Genomic DNA, 26028 nt, shown 5'->3' on the forward strand with positions numbered 1-26028 from the left:
TTTGATCTAGTTTAAAAGTTTGTGAATTTATTGACAACTTTTTTCATGATCCAATATGGGACCTATCCTCAAAAAAGTTACATGTACACTTGAGAAGATTGTGTTTACAGCTTTTGTGATGGAGGAGGGAAACGAGTGCCTTATAAATGTCCATTAAACACATCTGGTCTAATTCTTTGCTTAAAGCTGCCATTTCCTTGTTGATTTTCTGTCTGGTTGACCTGTCCATTTATGTAAGTGGTTGTTGAAGTATCCTACTAATATTGTGTTGCTGTAAGTACCTATTTTTAGGTTTGTTAATAGTTTCTTTTCATATTTTGATGCTCCTTCATTTGGTGTTATGTCTTCTGGATATATTGCTCATTATATAATTTCATCCCTATCTCTTGTTATCTTTTTTTAGCTGTTCATCTATTTTATGTGATATTACTGCCCCTACCTTCTATTAGGGCACCATTTGCTTGTGGGATTGTTTTCCATCATTTTACTTTGAAACTGTGTTTATCTTTGGACCTTAAGTGGGTCTCAGAGAGATAGCAGAAAGGTGGGTTTTGGTTTCTGATCCAACCATAAAGTAGTAATATTCTAATTCAATCATTTTGTTTTCATGTGTCGACTGGAATAAATTTATAGGGAAACATTTCACCTCATTTAGTATTTACTAAGTGGTACAATTTATGTAGATGGAGAGGATAAATTCTAGGCCTTTATTTCTTCTATTTACTCAGGTTTAAGGGTAATTAATTATCTCAGAAGATGATAAATTATATTTTAAAAAATTTTATTTTGAACTCATGGATTTTAATATATTTGATAGGGTTTACCCATTATCATTCCTACCTTTTATCAAGGCTATAATTACCCATTCTTTGCCAAAATAACTTCTTCAAGTTTACTCCCAAGTCCTTCTGACAATTTCTAGTACTCTTAGATCTTATCTTTACAAATTGGTGTGTCAAGATGTTTTCTGTTTCTTTGATATATTTCCTGTCCTAGACCTGCAATCAGCTGCTCCCCCCCAGGATAATTTATTTCTTTGAATAAAATAGTTTTTTTCAACCACATTAATAGTATATTGATCATTATTTCTAAATCTTCAGTGAGTAGAGTATGTACACATACATATGTACATACACATACATATACATACTGATGTTTCCAATTGAGATTCAGGACTACAGAATTTTTACTTAACTCTCTTTTATATTGAATCTTTGTCCTTTTTCTTACACACTAAGAATCTTAATTTTTAAAGATACAGGGATGATAAAATTAGAACTATAATACCCTATGCATGTTGTACATTGTAACATCATATATCTGTACATGCTATCATCTCTCTTTTTAATTCTAGTTCATCTAAGTTCTATAAGAACTATATATGTAATGCCTCATATTAGTATCCAGTATCATATTATACAAAATATAAAGCTGCTGTCCTTGTTGATATTCAAACATTAACTTAAGGAATGCTCTAATATGTTGAGAAATATAAAAAAATTAACACATTTCTCTGGACATTGTTTATTCTTGCTTTTTCAAGAGATCTCTAGATCCAGATGGGATTAGTTTGGGACAGGGGTCCTTTTTATTTCAGAAAATCTTTATATTTAGTTCTGATCAGAGACTAAACAACTCTTACAAGGAGAAGCAGGCTTAGAAGTCAAGTAATCTTATCTTATTTTGAATTAACATGTTTTAGTCAAAGTTATGGAATTAATGACTAAGTTCAGGGATTTCTATACTCCAATGCCAAATGACCACTAAGATTTTATTTCCTAGTATGATGACTCCTTAATTCAGAGTGGAAGACATAAAAAATAATGCCAGTCACAAAAATAAATTGTACTCCAATGTCCATGATCTCTAAAAATAAATCTTATTTTTTAATGTAAGAAACTCACTGAATCAAATGAATGCTAATTAAAGCGAAGATAGTATAAGTAATATTGCAAGAAACTTTTAATGACACAGGAAATAAGTGAAAGAATTAATCATGATTAAGAGAAGAATGATTTTCTAGTAACCCCACTTCCATGAGTGGGATTTTCATGAGCCTGGGCCACCTTCTTCAATGAATACAGAGAACCTACTATGGTCTCAGCCAACCAATTTCCATTAAAGCTTGAAGTGCTGTTGCAAATTGCTGAAATTCTTCCTTGGTTGATGAATAGAGAGAAACTCCAATTATGCTAGATTCCTTTGCCATGGTGTCCCGTGGTATTATTTCAACATGACCTCTGCTACCAACAACTATTATTCTTCCTCCATGTGACAGAAGATTCAAGTCCTTTTTAAGATTTATATTAGCTAACATTTCAATAATCATATTGATTCCCTTTTCACCAACAGATTTCTTAATTTTATCAATATAATTAACTTTTCTATCATCAAACACTTCATGGGCTCCATTTTGCATAACGACATTTTGTCCTTCCTCAGTACCAGCTGTGCCCAAAACCTTTAAGCCATAAGCTCTAGCAATTTGGCATGCTACTAGTTCAACTCCTCCACTATTCCCATGAACCAGGACGTTTTCTCAAGCTTTCACATGGGCACTATAAAACAGAGCTCAATAAGCAGTAAAATATGGGATCCTGATGGCTGCTCCTAGTTTAAAGTCCAACTTTTCTGTCAGTGTGTAAACAGTGTGGTCTCCTGCAAGAGCAAACTCTGCACAGACTCCAGTGAGCATGCTGGTAGTGAAAACCCTGTCACCTTTCTTGAAAGTTGACACATTATCTTCAACAGCTTCCATTACCCTAGCCACATCTGAAGCAGGAGTACAGCGCAAGAATGGCTTTCTACTATAAACTCCTGAGTGAAAATATGTGTTCCTTGGATTTATACCACATGCATGGACTTTGACTAGATTCTGACTGTCTTTTGAAATGTTACTGCAATGTCAGACTGGGATTTCAGCACATCTGATTCCACCAAATTAAAAAACTCTAATAGCTGTCATCAACATCTGTCCAGTCACCGTGGTGATCTACATATCAGATCTAATTTTGATTAGAATCAAAATCTTCCAGGGCTCTCAAGTTCCTTACCACTAGTTCTTATGCGATGTTTCCATAATTATTTTGGTTTTCTGAAGTTGTCCTTGATTACTTCCCTCAGGAAGAGCACAAGGAGGAATATTTCCTGAGTTCATGCATATTGAAATGTGTTCTTAATAATTCAAGATGAGTTTTCTGGATATAAAATCACTAGTCCACATTTTGCTTTCTTTCAGTAACTTAAATGTTATTCTTTTTCTTCCTTGTATTTAGCATTACTGCTTAAAAGTCTAATGACAATTGTGTTTTATTTACCTCCCAAGCTATATACAACATAAAAACTTTTTTTGAAAGATAATTTTAGACATACAGAAAAGTTAAAATCATACAGAAAGTTCCCACACATCCCTCTCTTATCTTATTCCAATATTAACAGCTTATATATTATAGTATAATGATGGAAACTCACAAACTGACACTAATAAAATATTATCAATTAATGTATAGATGGCAGTTGAATTATGCTAACTTTCCTCTAATGTTTTTCCTAATTTCTAATTTCTGGTTCAGGGTCCTACATTGCATTTTGTAGTCTTAGCTCCGTTGTCTTCACCATTCTAGAATTTTCCATTGCTTTTCTTTGTTTTTCATGACCTGGACACTTCTGAAGAGAAGTGCTTAGTTGTAGAGTGGCCATTTATTTGGGTTTACCTGTTTTCTCAACTTAAATTGAGATCGTGCATTTTTGGTAAGAATTCCAGAGAACTGGATGTTGTGTTCTTAGTTCAGGGTGTACATGGTTAATTTATTTTTATTACTGCTAAATTTGATCACTTAATTCAAATGGTTAATCTGATTTCCTCATTATAGAGTTATTCTCTTGTCCTTTGTAATAAATGGGTATCTCTTTTTCTTAGAGAAATTTTGTGTAAGATTTGACCTCAATGGTTTTCTATTACTAGATTTTATGTGAATTTAATTTTCCAATTTTATTTTTTGAAGGAAGCTTGGTTCAGATGTTCAAGTAGCCCTTTAAGTTCCACAGGGTTCCCTCTTCTGTTGTTTTCAGTGTTAAAAAAAGTATGGAGGCTTGCCTTTGAGATACTGACTCTATTTTCCTCCTCAACTTTTATCTGGACCTTCTCTTCATCTCCATTTTGATTTCCACTCCCAGCATTTTCTCCTGAGAATCAGACTTCAAACAGGAAGGGAGCCCTGAAAGTTCAATTTGGAGAGTTTATGAAACATTGGTCCTTTGGGCCTTCCCATGGCCTCTTGCACTCACCTACATTAGAGGTGGCCTGAGCTCTCTTGTTGTCCCCTGCTGTTCTCATATTGTCCCCCTTGTATTTTCCAGTGAATAATTGTTGGCTATTCCAGGGTTTTCCTGTTAGATGCCACCTCTCTGCTTCCCCCTTTGAAGATGCCAACAAAACTCATGTTTTGTAGCTTTTGGTGACTTATTCCCACCTATTTGTATTTTAGGAGCCATGAGCTGACTTTGCCACTTACTTTTGTATAACCATTGATCATAGCTGCTTGGTTTTGATGTCCAGTCATTCTCTCTGTTTTTATGTGGTAAATCAGGATGTTAAAAGCTATGCTGCCAAACTACTGCCATTTACCCAGGACCTTCCAGGTTAAACATTTATAATATGCCTGGTTTTGTGCTAAGCTCCCATGAAAGGGGTGGATACTAGGAGGAAAATAATGCCATTTCTACCATGAAAGAGTTCACAATATCACAAAGGAGACAGAGAACCAACCACAATTACTATGTGTTGTGCCAGTGACTCTGAGTGCATGTATTTGTGTATAAGAAGAGAGTCACCTGACTTTGTGGAACAGTGGGGAGAACATCAGGAACTGTCCTCTGGAAGAAAGGCAATGCTGAAGCAGAGCTTTGAAGCACAATTGGAAGTTAGCGAGGATGGTAGAGTCAGGAAAACTGTTCTACACCAAGGGAATCATGCAGACAAAGGCATGGAAACTGGATGTGATATGTATGATATAGTCAGCACCACGTGTGTCAGAACTACAGATGTGTCAGAACAGAGAGCAGGGTGCTTTGGGAAAATGATGAGATACCATCCTAGAACACTAAATGGGGTTCATGAAGGTTAGGGTTGTAAGCTGCAGGAAAGGACTAAATTGGGTGGGTCACATGGTGAACCGTATTTCAGAAGAACTATAGAGAAAGGACCAGAATGGAGGACACTGTGTATTTGTGGAGTATAGAAGAGTTTTCTGGGAAGACGTGGAAGAGATAAAAGGAATCATTAATTCATCAGCTCCTCTAGGCATTTTGAGGAATGTAAAAGAAGCTTTTGTCCTTAGAATATTTGCTCAATCTTAGTTAGAGGATGACTCAAAAGAATATATGATTATAGTATTGGTCAGCAATAACTCTAAAGCTTCATAAAGGAAAACATTATGGATGATAAATGACATGCCTTTGATAAAAAATAAAAGGGATGATATTATAGTGGTGGAAAGGAGTGAGTCAGGAGGTTATTCTTGGCAGGCAATCAGCATGAATGGGAGTAAAACTTGGAAGCGTAATGCATTCTCAGGGAAATGACTTAGAGTATCCCAGCTGGGAAATACTGGGGCTGAGATTGGAGAGATCAACTGGGACTAGCTGGCTGATGGCCTTAAATGCTGGGCTCAGAGCACACAATGATCTGATAGGTAAGAGGGAGTTATTGTAAATATGCTGGAGATGCCAGGGAGAAAGTGGTGTTTGAGAAATAATTGTCTGGGTTACTAAAGAAACCAGTTAAGACAGCATGTTTGGGGCATTGACTCCTGTGGTTGGTTGAATAATGGCTCCACCAAAGATGATCATATTCTAATCCCCAGGATATGTGAATGTTATCTTATATACCAAAAAGGGCTTTGAAATGTGATTAAGTTAAGAATCTTGAGAGGGGAGAAATATCCTGGAATACCTGGGTGTGCCCAATAAAATCACAAGGGGGCGTTATAAGAGGGAGTCAGAGGGGGCGGAGCAACATGGCGGCGAGGAGACGCTGCGAGTAAGATCTCCCATTAAAAAAAGTTAATAGGGAGGAAAAGCGGCAGGTCCCAGTGAGAACCGGGACACGGAAGATAAACGGGTGACTCCAGCAAACTACCCGAAGAAGAAAGTGGCCATAAAAGAGGACCAGAAGGGAGGGAAGCGCAGAACCCTGCTCCCCTCCCCCGCCCACAGAGGCGGCACTCTCCGACCGGCAGAGAGGAGGAAACAACAAACCAAAACGGCCCACAAGAACAAACGACGCAGCAAGCGGGACTGGGAGTGGAAAGGAACTATTGCAGCCACCACACCCCGTGAACGGGAGCTGAGGCGAACCCTGCAGGATCCGCCGCGGCGGTGAGCGAACGGCTCCGGGCGCCATTAGAGAAGAACAAAGACCCTGGGAGACGCGCACACAGCCCGGGCTGCCGGTAAGCTTGCGCTGAAAAGTGGCGCGCTCAGCGCTTGAAAAGCAAGTGCAGACCGGGATCGCAGCTGCCCAGGTCCCCGCGCCTGCGACCTAGGCTTGCGGGGAGACGACCTAGGCTTGCGGGGAGACGCGCGGAGGTCCTCACTGAGGTGAAGGTCCCTCCCTGAGTGAGCAGGAACCAGGCGCCCAGGCACGGGAGCTGGTGCAAAAGGCGCCATTCCCGCGCCACTGAACTGGGCTACAGCCCGCGTCCTGGACCTGAGGGCTTTGAACTGAGACCCGGGGCACGAAAATTCGGGGCGTGGGTTCTCCACGACGGTGGGGCACAAGGCAGACACAGCACCCCAAAGCTGTTGAGGTGTACGCTACCATTCCCGCTCTGTTCCCTGTCCCACGGGGTGGGGAGAGGCGAAAAACAGCCCCCCAAGGACAATAGGAGAGATCTCTGGCGCCACCTAGCGACCAGGAAAAAAAAAGTCACTAACACCCCATAGAACAGGAAATTTCTTAAGACTGCTTGAAAAGGGCAGAAGGCTTCTGTAGGACCCAGTGGCCAGCCAGGAAGTTATTCCACGCCAGGCCCCTTCCGACCAGCAGTCTGAGCCCACAGAGGGAGCAGGCACCCACGTCCGGGGCAGACCGGGTGCGCAGAAGAGTGTGCCTGAAACCGGAGGCGCAGGGACTGCATCCCGCTTCGCCATTTGAGAACAGGGACATTTCTTCAGTAAAAACTGCCTAAAACCAGCAGAAAGCTCCCCCAGAAGACAGAGATGGCTCCTGGAAGAGCCAGAGGGGAGCGGAGAAGTTCACCCAAGATGTCAGTCAGTCCGAGCAACACAGTGTCCCAACGCATACGACAAATTAGAAAACAGACAGTAGGGAGTAGAAGAACCACACGCAACCTAACAACTCCTCAGGAAAGAAGCACACCACAAAAAGAAAACCACTCCCCAGATTGCAACGACAGCAACTTGGAAGAACTTCTGAGCCTTCCAGAAAGAGAATTTAAAATTGCCATGATTAAAAAAGTGATAGATCAGAAGAAGGAAATTGAGTCCCTAAAGAGGGAAGTAAAAGAAATGCAGGAGATCAAAGAATTAATGGAGGAACTAAAGAACTCCGGGAAAAGCAAGGAAAGCAGAATAGATGAAATGGAAGAACGAATAAGTTCTCTTGAAGACACAGAAATAAAAAGAACCAAACAGAAAAGGAAAGAGAAGTACGAAGAAAAAGAATGAAGAAAGACTTCGGAAACTATCTTACTCCATGAGGAAAGGAAATATAAGAGTTATAGGAATCCCAGAAGGAGAGGAGAGAGATGTAGGAACAGAGAAAATATTCCAGGAGATAATTGAAGAGAACTTCCCAAATGCGAAGAAGGAGCTGAAAATTGATATACAAGAAGCAAGAAGAACACCAAACTTCCACGACGAAAGGAAAAACACAGCAAGACACATAATAGTAAAGCCCAAGAATCCAGGACAAGGAAAAAATAATGAAGCTGACAAGAGGGAAGAAACAGATAACATTCAAAGAAAGCCAATCAGGCTGACATCAGACTTCTCTGAAGAAACACTACGGGCAAGGAGAGAGTGGAGGGACATAGTCAACAGACTCCAAGAAAACAGATGCCAACCAAGAATACTCTATCCCGCAAAGCTCTCTTTCCTCCATGAAGAAAGAATATGGACCTTCCCAGACAAAGAGAAACTCCGGAATTTCATTACGAATAAACCCCCACTCCAAAAAATACTACAAGGAATCCTAAAGCCAGAACCTCAGAGGGACGAATAACAACGAAAGAAGACCAAAAAAAAAAAAAGTTATTAAAAGAATAAATAAATCAAAGGAAAGACAAACATAATGGCAAATACAGATGCTAACATATCAATATTAACTCTAAATGTAAATGGACTAAACTCTTCAATAAAAAGACACAGAGTTGCAGCCTGGATTAAGAAACAAACCAACCTTTTGCTGTCTCCAGGAAACACATTTAGCTACAAAAGATAAAAATAGGCTCAAAGTCAAAGGATGGAAAACAATCCTACAAGCAAATGGGCCAAAAAAGAAAGCAGGAACAGCTATACTTATATCAGATAAAACAGACTTCAAACTCAAAAAAATAAAAAGAGACCCCAATGGTCACTACATTATGATCAAGGGGACAATAATTCAAGAAGAAATAACACTCATTAACATATACTCACCAAACGAAAGAGCACCAAAATATATCAGACAACTGTTGTCCTCTCTGAAAACAGACATCAGAGAAAACACATACGTAGTGGGAGACTTCAACACACCACTATCAACAATGGATAGATCAACAAGACAAAAAATAAGTAAGGAAACTAAAGCTCTAAATAAGGACCTAGAGCATTTGGGCTTAACAGACATCTATAGAACACTAAACCCAAAAAAACGGAGTACACATTTTTCTCAAGTGCACACGGATCATTCTCCAGGATCGATCACATACTGGGGCACAAGACAAACATCAACAGATACACCAAGATTGAAATCATACCAACCATCTTTTCTGACCACGAAGGCACCAAACTAGAAATAAATCATAAAAAGAAGGCAAGGAACTATCCTACCTCATGGAGATTAAAAGCCACACTACTGGAAGACCACTGGACTAACGAGGAGATCAAAGAAGAAATTAAAAAATTCTTTGAATTGAATGACAAGGAGGACACCAATATCCTAAATGTATGGGATGCAGCAAAAGCAGTAATAAGAGGAAAATATATAGCAATAGAAGCTCACATCAAAAAACAAGAAAGAACTCAAAGAAACAACCTAATCTCGAAGCTCAAAGATCTAGAAAAAGAACAACAAAAAAACCCCAAAACCAGTAGAAGAAAAGAAATAATAAAAACCAAAGCAGAAATAAATGAAATTGAAACTAAAAAAACAATCCAAAAGATCAATGAAACCAAGAGCTGGTTCTTTGAAAAAATAAATAAAATAGACAAACCCCTAGCCAGGCTCACAAAGGAAAAAGGGAGAAAGCACAAATACACAGGATCATAAATGAAAGAGGAGAAATCACAACGGACACAGCAGAAATCAAAAGAATAATCAGTAACTACTATGAACAGTTATATGGAAACAAGTTCAACAATCTAGAGGAGATGGACAAATTCCTACAACTCTACAATCACCCAAAGCTAGATAAAGAAGAAATAGAACACCTAAACAGACCAATTACAAGCAGCGAAATTGAAATAGTAATCAAAAACCTCCCCAAAAACAAAAGCCCAGGGCCTGATGGATTTACCAATGAATTCTACCAAACATTCAGAGACGAATTAGTGCCTATCCTTCACAAACTCTTCCAAAAAATTGAGAAGGAAGGGACAATACCAAACACGTTCTATGAAGCCAATATTACACTAATACCAAAACCGAATAAGGACAACACAAAAAGGAAAACTACAGGCCAATCTCCCTAATGAACACTGATGCAAAAATCCTCAATAAAATTTTAGCTATCAGAATCCAACAATGTATCCATAAGATAATTCACCACGACCAAGTTGGATTCATTCCAGGGGCACAAGGATGGTTTAACATCCGAAAATCAATCAACGTTATCCAACACATCAACAAAAAGAAATATAAAAACCATATGATAATATCAATAGATGCTGAGAAAGCTTTCGACAAAGTGCAACACCCATTCATGATAAAAGCCCTTGAAATTCTTGGGATACAAGGAACATACCTCAACATCATAAAGGCCATCTATGACAAGCCAACAGCCAGTATCATTCTCAATGGTGAAAAGCTGAAAGCAATTCCATTAAGATCTGGAACAAGACAAGGATGTCCACTCTCACCACTGCTTTTCAATATAATACTGGAAGTCCTAGCCAGAGCAATAAGACAAGAGAAAGACATCCAAGGAATCCAAATAGGAAAAGAAGAAGTCAAACTATCACTATTTGCAGATGATATGATAATATACATAGAGAACCCCAAAATCTCCACAGAAAAACTAATTCAACTCATCAATCAATTTAGTAAAGTGGCAGGATACAAAATCAACACGCAAAAGTCAGTAGCCTTCCTATACACAAACAATAAATCTGAAGAAGAAGAAATCAAAAAAACCATCCCTTTTATTATTGAAACAAAAAAAATCAAATATTTGGGAATGAATCTAACAAAAGAGGTAAAGGACCTATACAAAGAAAACTATAAAACACTGTTAAAAGAAATAGAAGAAGACACAAAGAAATGGAAAGACATCCCCTGCTCATGGATTGGAAGAATAAACATTATTAAAACGGCCATCCTACCAAAAGCAATATACAGATTCAATGCTATTCCAATCAAAATCTCAATGGCATTCTTCAAAGAAATAGAACAATTATTGATGAAATTCATAGGGAATCACCAAAAACCCCGAATAGCCAAAGCTCTACTGAAAAAAAAAGAAGGAAATGGAGGCATCACACTCCCAGACTTCAAGCTATACTACAAAGCCATAATCATCAAAACTGCATGGTATTGGCACAAGAACAGACATACAGACCAATGGAATCGAATAGAAAATCCAGAAATAAACCCACAGATTTATGGTCAACTAATCTTTGACAAAGGAGCAAAGACTATGCATTGGAGCAAAGAAAGTTTGTTCAATAAATGGTGCTGGGAAAACTGGGTCGCTACATGCAAAAGAATGAAGCTTGACCACTACCTCACACCATACACAAAAATCAACTCAAAATGGATTAAAGAACTAGACATAAGACCTGACACCATAAAATACATAGAAGGAAATATAGGCGAAACACTACGGGATTTGCACATCAAAGACATCTTTACAGACACATCACCCAAAGCAGTGATAGTGAAGGCAAAGATAAACAGCTGGGACTACATCAAATTAAAGAGCTTCTGCACAGCAAAAGAGACAATAACAAAAACAAAGAGAAACCCCACCAACTGGGAGAACATTTTTGCACCCAACACTAATGATAAAGGACTGATCACAAAAATCTGCAAAGAGCTGATGAGACTCAGCAACAACAAAGAAAATAATCCAGTCAAAAAATGGGCAGAAGAGCTAAAAAGAAACTTCTCTGAAGAGGAAATGCAAATGGCCAACAGACATATGAAAAAATGTTCAACATCACTTGTAATCAGGGAAATGCAAATCAAAACTACCATGAGATACCATCTCACACCAGTGAGAATGGCACATATTAAAAAAACTAGCAACAACAAATGTTGACGAGGGTGTGGAGAAAAAGGAACTCTTCTGCACTGTTGGTGTGAGTGCAAACTGGTCCAACCACTATGGAGAGCTGTGTGAAGATTTCTGGACCTACTAAACATAGAGCTTCCATATGCTCCAGCAATTCCACTCCTAGGTATTTACCCAAAGGACACAGAAACATCAATTCCAAAGAACACCTGCACCCCTATGTTTATAGCAGCACTGTTTACAATAGCTAAGCTTTGGAAACAACCCAAATGCCCAAAAATAGATGACTGGATCAAGAAGATGTGGTACATATATACCATGGAATATTACTCAGCATTCAAAAAAGATAAACACATGCAATTTGCAGCAACATGGATGGCGCTGGAAGGGATCATGCTCAGCGAAATAAGCCAAAAAGAAAAAGAAAAATACCGGATGGTCTCACTCATAGCAGGAATCTAGAAAACTTAAATAAGGGACCAGGAAAATGAATATAAGAAAGTGAAAATCAAAATCAACAAAAAACTATGAACCAGAGACACTTTTTGGGGGGCGGGGGGTGGGAGGGAAGGATTGGGGTCAGAATGGGGCGTTTGCAATTGTATGGGGGAATATAAAAATAAAATTTATTATTTAAAAAAAAAAAAGCTACAATAAAATACCACTAAAAAAAAAAAAAGAATTAAGAAAAGGTATGGTATTGACACATAGCTGTATATCAATAAAATAGTATAGAGATTTCAGAAATAGACTTACATTAGCTGGTCAATTTAATTTTGAAAAAGGCACCAAGTCAATTCAGCGTGAAAATGATAGTATTGAACAAATTATGTTCAAAGTCCTTGATATTAAAAAAAAATACACTGACCTTTACCTAATACTGTGTGTCAAATATCACTCAAATTTCATTACAGATATACAAATAGAAATTTAAAATCATAAAATTCCTATTATGTGCAAATATTTTCATTTGTAGTAGACATACCTTTCTTAATTTCAATACAAAAGTACAAATATAAAAGAAACAGATTGATAAAATAGATAATATCAAAAATAAATTCTGCTTGAGAGACCCATTACAAAATAAATTAAAAGCCATAGACTGGGGTAACTATTTGCAAGATGTATATCTGGCAAGATATTTGTTTCCAGGTCCAACAAGGAACTCTTGCTGCTGAATAAATAAAAACCAAATAAATCAAAAATGGAGAAATTGGCAAATGGTTTAGAAATAATTTGATAAAAGAGATATAGAATTGGTCAATTCACACATGCAAAGATTTTCAACACCATGATCATTATGGAGAAGTAAATTTAAATCACAATGAGATACTACCATATATCTGCTAGAATAGCTATAAATAAAATAACAGCATATTAACAAGGATCTGAAGAACTGAAACTCTCATATATGTCTTATGGGAATGGAAAATGGTAGAGCTACTTTGGAAAACTGGTTTTTGTTTGATTGTTTTTTAATGAAACCAATATTTAACACAGGATCGAGCCTTTCCGATTCTAGGTAAATACTCAAGAGAAATAAATACATTTGTCCACACAAAAAAAAAAAAAAAAAATTCACTTATATATGATCCCCAAAAACCCACAAAACATAATGTAACAAAAAAATTTCATTAACTCTTAACATACTAAGTTAGTCTTTACTCAGAGGGCCCTTCAGATGGAAAAGTTCTTTTTTTTTTTTTAAAGATTTATTTATTTATGGGCCTCTCTGGTGGTGCAGCAGTTGAGCGCTGGGCTGTGAAGCTGCCTGCAGCCTCGGCAGCGCTGGTTCGATCCCTGGCCATGGGCAAGGGTCCTACATGGCATGCAGACCTCTCCTGCTGCGCCTGCTGCTCTCCTCAGCAGTGCACTTCGGTGCTTCTGCCTGTTCTGCTCCCCGCTCTGGCTCTGGTGAATTCTCTCACCCTCCTGCGCTTCTGACTGTACCCAGTGCTTGTATAAATAAATAAATAAAACTTAAAAAAAAAAAAGCCACTGAGGATTCTGACTCCTCCTTTAAAAAAATAAAAAATAAAAAAAAATAAAGATTTATTTATTTATGCAGACACGAACTGGGATATAGGTCAGAGGTGTGAGGGGTGAGAGGATTCACCAGAGACAGAGTGGGGAACAGAACAGGCAGACGGACTGAAATACACTGCTGAGGGAGCAGTGGGCAAGACAGGAGAGGTCTGCTGCACCATGTGGGTAGCTCCCTGGCCGGGGATTGAACTCGTGCTCCAGTGGCTGCTGATAGCTTCACAGTGCTGAGACTTAATCCCTTATGCCACCATGGAAGGCCCAGATGGAAAAGTTCTATTAATTGGTTCCTCTTAGGAATAAGGAATCCTGGATTGCTGTCAACACACAATAGAAGCAAAACAAATAAAACAGTGGACAGTCTACAGCCCAAAGTTACAACCAGCGCTGTCCAGGAAATTCTGGGCATCTGGTCTGAATTGATATGGACAATGAAGTCTATGTTATCACTTGGGGAGTCCATAAGATGGTGTGCCTATATTATGCCAAGAACTTAAGGTAAAGGCTGCTCTGATTTTTATGAGAGAGACAATAGAGCATTCTGGAGAAAAACAGGTGTCAAATCAGAGCTTCTCTAATTGCTCTCCATCCCAGGTCAGTGTCCCAATTCTACAAAACAGTTTCCTCATCATTAGTACTACAATAGTAATACTTTCCAATATAGGGATTTTACATATACTAATATTAATAAAGCAAATTCTCATGGTACTGGCACATAAAAGATGTTTAGTAGATGATAACTATTGTCACTGTGAACAGGCAGCAACTAAGTCATATATCCTGAATATGTTATGCAAATATGAAAGTACTATCTAATCTGATCTAGTGCTATAGCAAATCAAGAGGGTGTTACTCTGAAACTATAGCCCACTCAATTATATTGTGAAATATCTGAAGTCACTGCACTGTCACAAAGGAAAGGGACTGTTTGAAATCTAGAAAAAGTACAAAGAGTAGTAGTAATAAGTATTGTGTACTTACTATGTGCTATATGGGTTTCATTTTATGAAATAATTTATTTCTCAGAATAATTTTCTGAGGTGTGAACTATTATAATCCCTTTCCTACAAAGGGGGAAACTTAGGTGCAAACATTTACAACTATTAAATGGTGGAAGGGAATTAGAAACCCAAGCTCTATGACTCTGGGGCAAGTTCAATCCCATATTCTTCAGTTTCTCTCTCTCTCTCTCTCTCTCTCTCTCTCTCTCTCTTCCCTCTCACCCCCCCCCCCCACCAAGGAATGGTCTCCGAAACTGCTGATGGAGTCATCAGCAATGAACACAATATTCTCTGATTCCTTCTGAAGGTAGATATCCACTGTAGAAATAGATGTATCAGTCAGGTTACTTTCTAAATCTCCTCTAGGATAAAGTGATGGGGATGACAACACTAGACTGTAGATTGAAGAAGAATTCTGATTTCAGGGTTAGATATGGGAACAAGCAGGTTCACTGCCAAGAGTTACCTGAAGGCCAGAAGTCAAGGGTGAAAGTCAGGTTGAGAACCAGGGATCTCCTTAGGAAATATCAGTCTCAGTGGAGATTGACTGAAACCAAGTAAAGGAAAATGGAGTGTGACAAGGTGCCAATAAGATGTGGTCATGAGATTCAGGTGGATCCGGAATCTGGAGAGAGAATCCTGAGTATGAAAAAGGAAGCAAATTCTACTTGAAGGGAGTCAGTCTGTGTAGGAGAACTTGTTAAGGCAGCAATTTCCTCTGTTCTAATCCATGTTTTCCAAGCTTGCAAGAGTAATTGGGCTTGTATGAGACTTTACTACTGAGCAGGTGTGTAATAATCATCAGAAGGGAATAACATGGTTGTTTTTCACATTGTAAATGAATAAAAAGGTATCTCATACATTAGTCAGCACCTAGTGAGTTTGGTAATGTGCATCTGTGCGCCAGGGACAGGCTTAGTCACATTTGGGCAAAACAATAAAATTAAGTTTCTAGACTTGTGAAGCTAAAGACAACATCCTGTTAGCTTCATTTTTGGTGTTTTAAGGAGCCTCCACACAGCTTTCCATAGTGACTGGACCAGTTTGCATTCTTACCAGCAGTATAAGAAGGTTCCTTTTCCTCCACATCCTCACCAGGATTTGTTGTTGCCAGTTTTTTGTTTTTTTTTTTTTTTTAATATGGGTCATTCTCACCTGTGAGAGGTGGTATCTCATTGTGGTTTTGATTTGCCTTTCCCTTATTATAAATGATGTTGAACATGTATAATTGTTTTCCAGCCATGCCATTTACTCTTAATCTATGTTTACCTTAGGCCCTTAGGTGTGTTTCCTGGAGACAGCAAAAGGTTGGATTCTGTTTTCTAATCCAGCATGCTACTCTGTGTCTTTTTATTGGTGAGTTTAGTCCATTTACATTTAGGGTGATTATTGATACATCGAAGTCTGTAACTGTCATTTTGTTCATCATTTTGTGGGTCAATTCATTATCTTGTTCAGTTCTTCCTGTTCAATCCTCTGTTGCTTTAGATTTTAAGTCTTCTTATATTCCTTGGAGTGGGAGTTTAGTAGTAGCAAATTTCTGAAGATTTTTTTTTTGTCTGAGGTCCTTATTGTTCCCTCATATAGGAAGGAGAGTTTTGCAGGATAAAGTACTCTTGGTTGGCATTTTTTGTCTTGGAGTTTTTTGAATATGTTACTGCATTCTGTTCTTGCCCATAGTGTTTCTTTGGAGAAGTCTGATGTCAGCCTAATCAGTTTTTCTTTGTAGGTTATCTGTTTCTTCCCCCTCATCAACTTCATTATTTTTTCTTTGTTTTAGACTCTTGGAAGCTTTACTATTATGTGTCTTGCTGTAGTTTTCCATTCATATTGGTAATTGGTGTTCTTCTAGCTTCCTGTATGTCTATTTTCATTTCCTTCCTCTAATTTGGGAAATTCTTTCAACTTTTTCCTTGAATAGTTTTTCAGTTCCTTTGTCTCTCTCTTGACCTCTGGGATTCCTATGACTCTTCTGTTTCCTTTACTCATGGTGTCGGAGAGTTCTCAAAGTGTTTCTTCATTCTTTTTCCTTTGTACCTCTCTTTCCTTTTTTTTTTTTTTTTGGTTCTTTTTATGTCAGTATCTTTAAGAATACTGATTCGTTCTTCCATTTCATCTATGAATAAAATAAATATTCTATTTTCCTAGCTTTTCCCAGAATTCTTTTATCTCCTTTATTGACTTTTCAACATCCTATAGTTTAATTTATTTTCTTAGTTAAAGATTCATTCTCACTCTTTAGTTCATTGATTATATTCTCATATCATTCTTTTCCTTTTCTTCATCTTTAAGTTTTCTTTTTAATTATGGCAATTCTGAATTCTTTATCTGCCAGACAGAGAAATTCTTCCATGTCAGTGTTGTTTGGTTTTGGAAGCTGACTTTCTTTTTGTGGTGTGTTGTTCCCAGGAGGAACAACAATTTTTCTTTCTTCCCATTGTTTGCTTTCATGTTTGTTCTATGCATAGGGCCACAGTAACACTAGTGCCAATGGGTATGGCTTCTGGGTGCTCCTGCTAGGGTGTTAGGGGCCACTGGGATTGGGGGTTGTATGTTCCCACAGCTTCATCCTGGCTGCATATCTCTGTACACCCTTTATCCCTCCCTGAGGTGCATCCCACCTCTCACCGGACTGAGCTGGGGCTGGCAGAATTCCACCAGGGTTCACAATAACTGTTGAAGAGGGCAGGCTGATGGCTGCTCACTCTGGAGGTCACAGGGGGGCCTCTCTGTGCTCTTTGCCTCTCCCTGAGGTATTCCCTGTCATTCATTGAGACAGGCTGGGTCTGGCATAGTCCCCTGAGGTTCATGAGGGTCCTGTTGACATGGGCAGGCTGATAGACACTTGCCCCAGAGGTTGTGAGGCATCTGTGTGCTCTTTGTCCCTCCCCAAAGTGACCTATCACTCACAGGGCCAGGCTGTGTCTAGCATAGTCCCACCAGGGTTTGCAAGAATTCTGTTGATACAGGGGGGCTGATGGCCACTTGCCCCAAAAGTTAAAGGGCCCCAGAGGTTGTAGGGCCACTTGCTGAAGAGGTTTCTTTACATTTTTTAAGGAGCAGTAAGTTCCAGAAATTCCATGTATCAAGTTTATGCAATTCAACCCTTCATACACTTGCCAGATTTGCCATCAATTTATGTGGTTTCATAATTGGATTGATACCATCTTGAAGGCTCAGACTACTTTATATTGATCTTCATGTGTTCAGGACCTAGTGTGAAGCTCATGTATATTCAAAAATATCTGCTGAACTGAACTGAACGATGTAGCTAAAAACGATACATCATACTACAGACATTATAGGCAATAGAACAAATATGTTTTCAAATAGTAGTTTAAATCACTTCCAAGATATCACTTTTCCTCTCTTTGTATACCAAATATAATTGATATTTTAAAGTATTTTAAAGTTAAATGTTCTTTTGGCAAATGTAATTGGCTGACATTTTGTTTTAACTTGATTGTAATGCCTCCCTTCATATTCTTTCACAGCACACCAAATTTCAACAGTCAAATCCTTTGATATTGTAGAATAAACAAAAACAAAGGTGACCTTGCTTCATTTAGAGTCAACACACTCTCCCTTAAATAAATTCTCTCTGAGCAAATGTTTGGGTAACCATTTTGTACTCAGAAGATCAATGAACTCAGATCATAGAGAACATAAAAGTGAGTCAAAGATCTCCTCAGTGAACACGTATTAACCATGACCATATTCAATTCAGATTGTTCTGTCAAAGTGGAGTTGACTTGAAATTTTTTTCTCTACTGCTTATGTGATCAATAATTGATTTGGTTACTTTTGTCAATTCAACCATAAAAGCACGTCAGCTATATGGGAATGTGATCAATTATTCCAAGATTATTCTGCACATGGTCTAAATTAGTAGCCTAATGTAGTCTCCAAATTCTTTGTATTTAACCAGAAGATGCTTATAGACACTTCAAGAGTTCATTTCCCTTGAGAAACTGGCATTTCAAAACACCCCTTTAATTCACTACCGAGGACAGTGGAATATTCTGCAGTGCCTTCCTAGATAATGGTATATTTTAGATGGTTTAATTTTCTTTTAAAATTTCCAGAGGTCATTCCAATGTATTTTTCACCAGGCAGAGAGTTAAATAAAAAAAAAAAATCTGTAATATGGGGCCTCCCTGGTGGCACAAGGGGTTAAGAACCAACCTATGAAGTTATCCGCAGACACTGCAGCACAAGTTCGATCCCCGGCTGGCCAGGAGCAGCCCTCATGGCGCAGCCACCCTCATGGCGCAGCAGACCTCTCCTGACTCGCCTGCTGCTCCCCTTAGCAGTGTATTTTCGTCAGTCTGCCTTTTCTACTCTCTACTCTGTCTCTGGTGAATCCTCTTACTGTACCCTGGCTCTTGTATGCATAATATAAATAAATCTTTTTTAAAAATCTGTAATATTAAGGGCCTCCCCTGGTGGTGCAGTGGTTGAGCACTGGGCTGCAAAGCTGCCTGCAGCTTCGGCAGCACTGGTTCGATGCCCGGCCAACGGAGAAGGTCCCACATGGAGTGACAGACCTCTCCTGTCAAGCCCCGCTGCTCCCCTCAGCAGTGTATTTCGTCACTCTGCCTGTTCTGTTCCCGGCTCTGGCTCTGGTGAATTCTCTCACCCTACTGTGCTTCTGACTGTACCCAGTGCTTGTGTAAAATAAATAAATAAATCTTTAAAAAAAATCTGTAATATTAAGAAAACCTTTGGTGGATTCAGGAGATAAGGGAAACTTACCTTACATGCGTCAGTGCTTCATGGGAGTCTCCTATAAATCTATGGAGCATTTCAGGATATTCTTGTTAAGATTCCACCATGTCTTCTCAAAGGATAAGGTAAAGGTCACTTAACCCCTTTATTTAACCCTTTTCTGAGAAGTAGATTACTGACCATTGCTGTCTCTTCCCATTGTGCTATAACAAATATGAAGTTAGGAGAGGACACTTTGAGGACACTTTTTTATGAAGTTAGGAGAGCTCAAGAACACTTTTTGGGACATTTAAAATTGCAATATATGAAGTAGCTTCTGGATTGAAAGTCTTCTGTTCTGGAAGTTTTATGGACTTGAATGACAATATAACCAATTAAAAGAGTGATCATTACTTGCTAGAACAGAAGGAACTTCCATATTCTGAGGACTATATAAAGAGAACCCTGGGCTATGATATAGCAACCTGTAGACATTTAGGGGCTCTCAACTGATGGACTGAAAGGCAAGCAATGGACTCCTATCCCAATTGATGAGGGATTTAGGGGGTGTTTTGATCCTTTTTTAAGATACTGTGTCCTGCATCCTTGCTAGTGGGAAAAAGCATGGACTTCTAGGAGAATGGATATCCAATATTTTTAGCCCACTACTAATGTTTGGGGCATGTGACTCCTTATCCTGATCTCTAACCTGATGAATAATTTAGACTTCTGAAATAAAAAGTCACAGGTATGACACTAATTGCCTAATACAGAGTTGTTGCTAATGCACTATCAGCTGGGCACATGCTTATGTTGTTTTGGCTTTTTTTTTTTCCATTTCTAGAGATGGATTTGCACAAGATCACCCCCCGGTCTGTGCAATCCCCTCTATGTGTGTCATTGGAGGATGCACATCACTCAGATGTGGAGTCCATCCAGGGTAAGTGGTACCTGTAGGAGCAAATTCTTAACCTCTCACTCATTCTCACAGAGAACTACAGTTTATCAAAGCAACCTTTCCCTGATTATACTGTATTCATTCTCTAAAAGTGGGATAATCATAAAGAAATTAAGAACAGTTGAATAAAAAAAAATCTATCCATAAATTAAAACCTTTCAATTTGTGACAAGGTATTTCTCCATTTTGTCTCAGCAGTGGTAGAAAATACACTGAATCTAAAATCCAAAGTTTTAGATTTGAATCCTTACTCTCCTCTTTACTGAGTGATTTTGGACAAGTCACTGTTCTTTTATGGACTTCTATTTTCTCATCTGTAAAATGAGTTTCTACACACCCGATCTCAACATGTTTTTTTCAAAGATTATGCACCATGGATATGCTAGGTACTGAAAACCTAATAGTCAAAATGATTTCTAACCCTCTGGTCAAGCACAGTATAGTAGGAGAGACAGGTGAGTAACAAGAAATTGACAGCTATTTTTGCCCCATTTAGTTTACATGATTGTTTTGAGATACAAATAAATAACATACAAATATTTGATAAACTATAAGGAGTTATTTAAAAAACCCATACTTAATTCTGCATCAATATTTATCAAATTTAGTTGTCTGATGAAATTTTACTGTGAGATATTTTGTGTGTTTGTTACAACCAGATTTGTAAGTTTTTTTATTTCATGAAAATGGAGTACATTAAAATGATACTTCTGATGCAAAATATTTGACAGAGTCATGTCAGTTTGCTCTTTACCCTCTCTTAACCTCTCCCATAGCCTTATCCATTTCTCATCAGCCTCTAAGACATACCATTCCTTAATACAGTCCTGAAATGCCCTGAACAGGGGATGAAGACATAGGAGAGGGGGAGAGTGGACTGTCTGTTGTGCGCATTATTGGTAAATATTTTTCAAGCTGACTGTTTAAAAATTTGTTTCTTGAGTCATGTAAAAATGCCCCTGTACCCCAGTACTTGGGTAAAATGGCTATGTAAGAATGTGATATAATCGAGCACATTTCTGGAGAGAAGGTCCCCTGGGAAATTTGAATGTCACAATACATACTGTAAGTTAGATACACCCCAGTACAACAACATCAGAATTAATTTTGAAAATTTTTTCCAACTTTGATTTTAGTTTGAGATGTTTTCAAGGCATCTCATGTCTTGAAAAAGCTTGTTTATTTGCATTACAAATGTTTACATTGCTAAGCCCTTGAGGATATACCAAGAAGTATAAAACATTGTTCTTGTTTATGAAAATGTTTTTATCTCTGTGGGGAGAGAAAACATATGCAAGTGTATATATATATATATATATGCTCACACATACATGAAGAGACAAGAAACTGTATGTGGCTAAGGGCTAAGTGAGTAATTCACACCATGAGCGGTTTAGGCATTGATTCTAAGAGATTTCACTGTACAATGGAATGGTGAGGGAAGTGTTCATAAATGAGTCAGGAAGTAAACTTGCAGTTCAAAAGATAAAGTGAGAAGGTCTGCGCAGGCAGAGCAAAGGCATCCCAGGTAAAATAATACAGCTCCAATGAGGACTTGTAGGCAGAAATGAGAAAGGCACTTTGTGGGACTTAAATGGGCCCTTCTGGATGAAATGGAGGCCATTTTATATATTGACATCATAAATGGGCAGGTATGGAGGAGCCAATTGTGGAAGACCTAGAATATTAGTCTAGGAAGTTTGGACTTTGCCATTTAGGAAATGGGGAATCATTGAGTGTTAGGAGAGGGGTTGTTGGAACTAAACCATGTTTTAAAAATTTCTCTCTTAAGGATATATAGGATGAATCAGTAAACAGAGGGAAGCAGGAAACTCATTTTTTTCCTGTTATGTTTCAGTTTTTTTTCTCTTTATTAATGTAACACATATAAAGTATAAGATTCATGATACAATGAACATTGACAGAGCACATAATAAATTATCCTATACCCCTCTGGGTTGTTCTTGGTCTGGGTAAGTAATCTAAATAGCATCATATGGGTTAATAAAGAATAAACAATGAATTTAATAATGTGCATATGGAGAATTCACATGATAGTCAATCCTAAGGAATAATGGAGCAGACCAGGAATTGTTACTCTGTGTTTTAGGGCCTGTGACATCAAGACAGAGAGGGAGAAACTTCACATGCCAGACAAGGAGGGGGTGGCCTCATGCTTATTCTGAGAGTAAAGAGGAGTTTCTGAGATAGAGAATATATTTGCTGATAAACCTAGAACTCAGGGAGACTACAAAAGTATATTCTTCTAAGTCGTAAAAGGGAGACCTGTGAGCGTTTCAATTAGGAAAAGGGTAGACGTTTAGGACATGTTGATCCCTTCTGTTCAGCAGGCACAAGGACTTGGGCAAGATCAGAAGCCTCTCCTAGCCTTCAGGGCACTTTCTGCTCTCAACCCCAAACAATCTGCATTCTTTAAGTTACCTCCTGAGGCTCACAGTCTCAAGTGCCCTTTAGTTTTCATACCAAGGTGGCAAATGGCCTACTCTGGGCTTATTGGGAAAAGTCTGACTTTTTCTTTGAGGGGAAGGGGGGGACACATAACTGACCCCACAATACCTATAATCCCACCTCCCAGATTATGATGAACAATAGGGTCATTATGTTAGAATGTAGAACAGGGGTACCCTGAGACCCCGAAACATGCACACTCTTAATGGGTCTGCCTTCCATCACATAAAAACAAAACACACTCTTAGTGCATAGACCTTTAATAGAAAAGAACTTCAATAGAATTAGCATCCATAGCATAGAGAAAGAGAAGAAGAAAAACATGAGTTTCCCAATGAAACATCCAGAGGTACCCATCTCCTTGTGGGTAGATAAGCCAAACAGGGTTGACCCAAAGCAGGACCACTGAGGCCAGAATTCTTGCCACAAGTCTAAGGGCTCTTCTGGTGAGGAAGATCGAAAAGGGCAGAAGGGGCCAGGCAAGTCTGGAAGGAAAGGACATTTTTCTCCTTATTTTCTCCATATTTTCTTCATGGTTTATGCATTTTGGATCTTGTTAAGGAAATCTAGCCCTATGCTAACAAGAGGACCTTGAATGCTCAGTCTAGAAGTTTTTATTTTGTCCTATGGTTTTGTTGTCATTTTCGGAGTCTGGGTTTGGGGTCCTTGGGTTCACTCTGGGAAAGATTTCATCAGAGCTCCCGTCTCAGCGACACGTGGCGCGTTTCCCAGGCGAGTTTCTCCACAAGACAGAGACGTTAGTTATAATTAAAGGGCAGGTTTATTAGGAAAGGGATAAAACAGTAAAAGACACTTGCATAGACACAAACGGGCAGGAAGAGCTGCCCCAGAAGGGACAGGTTTGCTGAGAGAGGCCTGCATGGTTGCAGGCGCGCAGCCTTGACAAGTCACGGGCAGGCAGGAGGCTGCTGCCCTGCAGAGGGAGTTAGTTGGTGAAAAGAGGCACCTGCAGAGTCACAGGTGGGCAGTGGGAGTGCTGCCGGGTCTGTGCAGAGACTGCTCTAATATAGTCTTCTCCTGTTTGGGAGGGGCCACTCCTTGTGAGCCATCAGTTGGTTGCTAATTTTGGATAACTGTGGAATTTGAAAGGGACCAGAGATTCTATGATGGGCTCAATCTCCATATCTTTACCTTTGGGGTCTGTTGGGCTCAATCTCTATATCTTTACACTTGGGCCTGTGCTCTAGACTTTCCCTACAGCAGTCTGATACCTGCTTGGATCTTATAGTTTGTAATCTAGGCGTCTGTGCCTCAGGATACTAATTTCCACTGTGTGGATGGTTATGCTAATCTCTTCTGGGCCCACCTCCTTGTTTGAGCCACCTCCTTGTTTCTGGTCTTGTGGCGCCTCCTTTTAGTTTTTTTTTTTTTTTTTTTCTATTCTTGTCCCCCATCATTTTACTGAAAAGATGACAAGTGAAACAGGACCCTTTCTTAAGAATGAAAGTTGAAAGCAATCAAAAGATTAGGTTAGAGGGGAAGATACTGAAGTAAGGTCAGTCACTGTTCATTTCAATTGCCCACAGCAGAAAAAATGCAATCCTTGTAAAATGCCATTGTACTAATAAAATAACTGATTCTAAAAGATCACCTGTAAAATATAATAGTGAATTTTTCATTCAACAAATGAAAATTGAGAAATGGGCAGAGTTATAGTAAACAAATTCAAAAGCAGGGATAGAAATATGAATAGTACATGAAATATAAGACAAAAGGCATTTAATTATCAGACAGTAATTTATTTTGATAAAAATGCAGCTCATAGATATGAAAATCATGAAAATTTATGTAAAACAATATTTCAATAGAGAAGCAAAATCATATCTGTGTGTGTATGTGTGTGTGTGTGTGTATGTGTGTTAGGGATAAATTACAGGGATTTGACTTCATATAATTGTGGGAGCTGGCCAGGGAGACTCTTCAAGCCTATTGCCTTCAAATCTGATGAAAGCTTGTCTGCAGGGCAGGCAGTTAGGAAGGAAGATAGATGAAAAGATGAATGCTGTTCCTACAATTGGGAGTTCACAAGAACAGGCCAACACCTACTGAAATTGAAATGAATCAGGAGAAACATATTAAGAAAAGTAAGGAATTAGTTGATTTTAAATAAAACAAAGCTATAATTAACAAATAAATCAAGGCATTGTTCTTCAAGAATAACAATAAAAGTAATACTTTTCTGGTAACTGACATCAAGGGTAAAAGAAAGAAAAATGTAAGTAAATAATGCTTAAAATGGAAGAGGATGCTTTAAATTGTATACTACATCTCCATTAAAAATTCTGAAAATCAACATTACATAAAAGAATTAGAAAGGAAGAAGTAAAACTGTCACAATATGCAGATGACATGATATGCACAGAAAATTCCAAAATCCCACCAAAAATAATAAACACAGTAAAGTTGCAGTCTGAAAAATCATATGCGAAAATATCTTGTATTTCTATACATAAACAATGAACTAGCAGAAATAGAAATGAAAAAATACCATTTATAATTGCAGTATAAAAATTGCATGTTTAAGAATAAATTTAGCAAAGGAAGTGAAGTATCTACACACTGAAAACTTTAAGATGCTATTGAAGGAAATTGAAGCACAGAAATGGAAAGACATTCCATGTTGATGGATTGGAAGAAACAGTATTATCAAAATAGTCGTTTACCTGAAGCAACATACAGATTCAAGGCAATCCCTATTAAAATCTTAATAGCATTCTTCACAGTAGTGAAAAATAATATGTTATTTGGGGGTAAGGGGACAAACAGAGTTCACAGATCAGTGGAATAGAATTACGAATCTAGAAATAAAAACACCCAGTATAAGGATGTCTAATTTATGACAGAGGACCCAAAAACATACAATGAAGCAAGGGAAGAAAAGCCTTGGTGTTGGGAAAACTAGACAATCACATGTAAAAGCATGAAACGAGGCCACTGTCTTACACTCAATACTAAAATCAACTCCAAGTAGGTTAAAGATATGAATATAAAACCTAAAATCATAAAATACACAAAAGGAAATATTGGTGATAAACTTTGACATCAGCCCTAGTCATGTTTTGTGGCTTCATCTTCCAATGTCAAGAGAAACAAAGGAGAACATAAACAAATGGTACTACATCACACTAAAATGCTACTGCATAATGAAAGAGGC

At 38.3% G+C, this 26028-nt stretch overlaps 1 protein-coding gene and 1 pseudogene across 2 annotated transcripts in view; one reads left to right on the forward strand and one right to left on the reverse strand.

Moving 5' to 3' along the window:
* Positions 1 to 26028, forward strand: part of AQP9 (aquaporin 9) — a 115373-nt gene that overhangs the window by 39115 nt on the left and 50230 nt on the right. The window contains exons 1-2 of one of the 2 annotated variants that reach the window (XM_054701827.1): positions 14239 to 14312; positions 20271 to 20366. The exons of the other annotated variant lie outside the window; for it this stretch is intronic. Coding sequence (XP_054557802.1) covers positions 20334 to 20366 — 33 coding nt within the window. The 5' untranslated portion in view covers positions 14239 to 14312; positions 20271 to 20333. Of the gene's footprint in view, positions 1 to 14238; positions 14313 to 20270; positions 20367 to 26028 lie in introns of those variants that run through there. 2 annotated transcript variants of the gene reach the window in all.
* On the reverse strand, positions 2001 to 4336 carry LOC119239568 (quinone oxidoreductase-like; annotated as a pseudogene).

Source organism: Talpa occidentalis, unplaced genomic scaffold, assembly GCF_014898055.3.
Source record: "Talpa occidentalis isolate TD23 unplaced genomic scaffold, MPIMG_talOcc4v2.1 talOcc4.11, whole genome shotgun sequence".
NCBI classification, from domain to species: domain Eukaryota; kingdom Metazoa; phylum Chordata; class Mammalia; order Eulipotyphla; family Talpidae; genus Talpa; species Talpa occidentalis.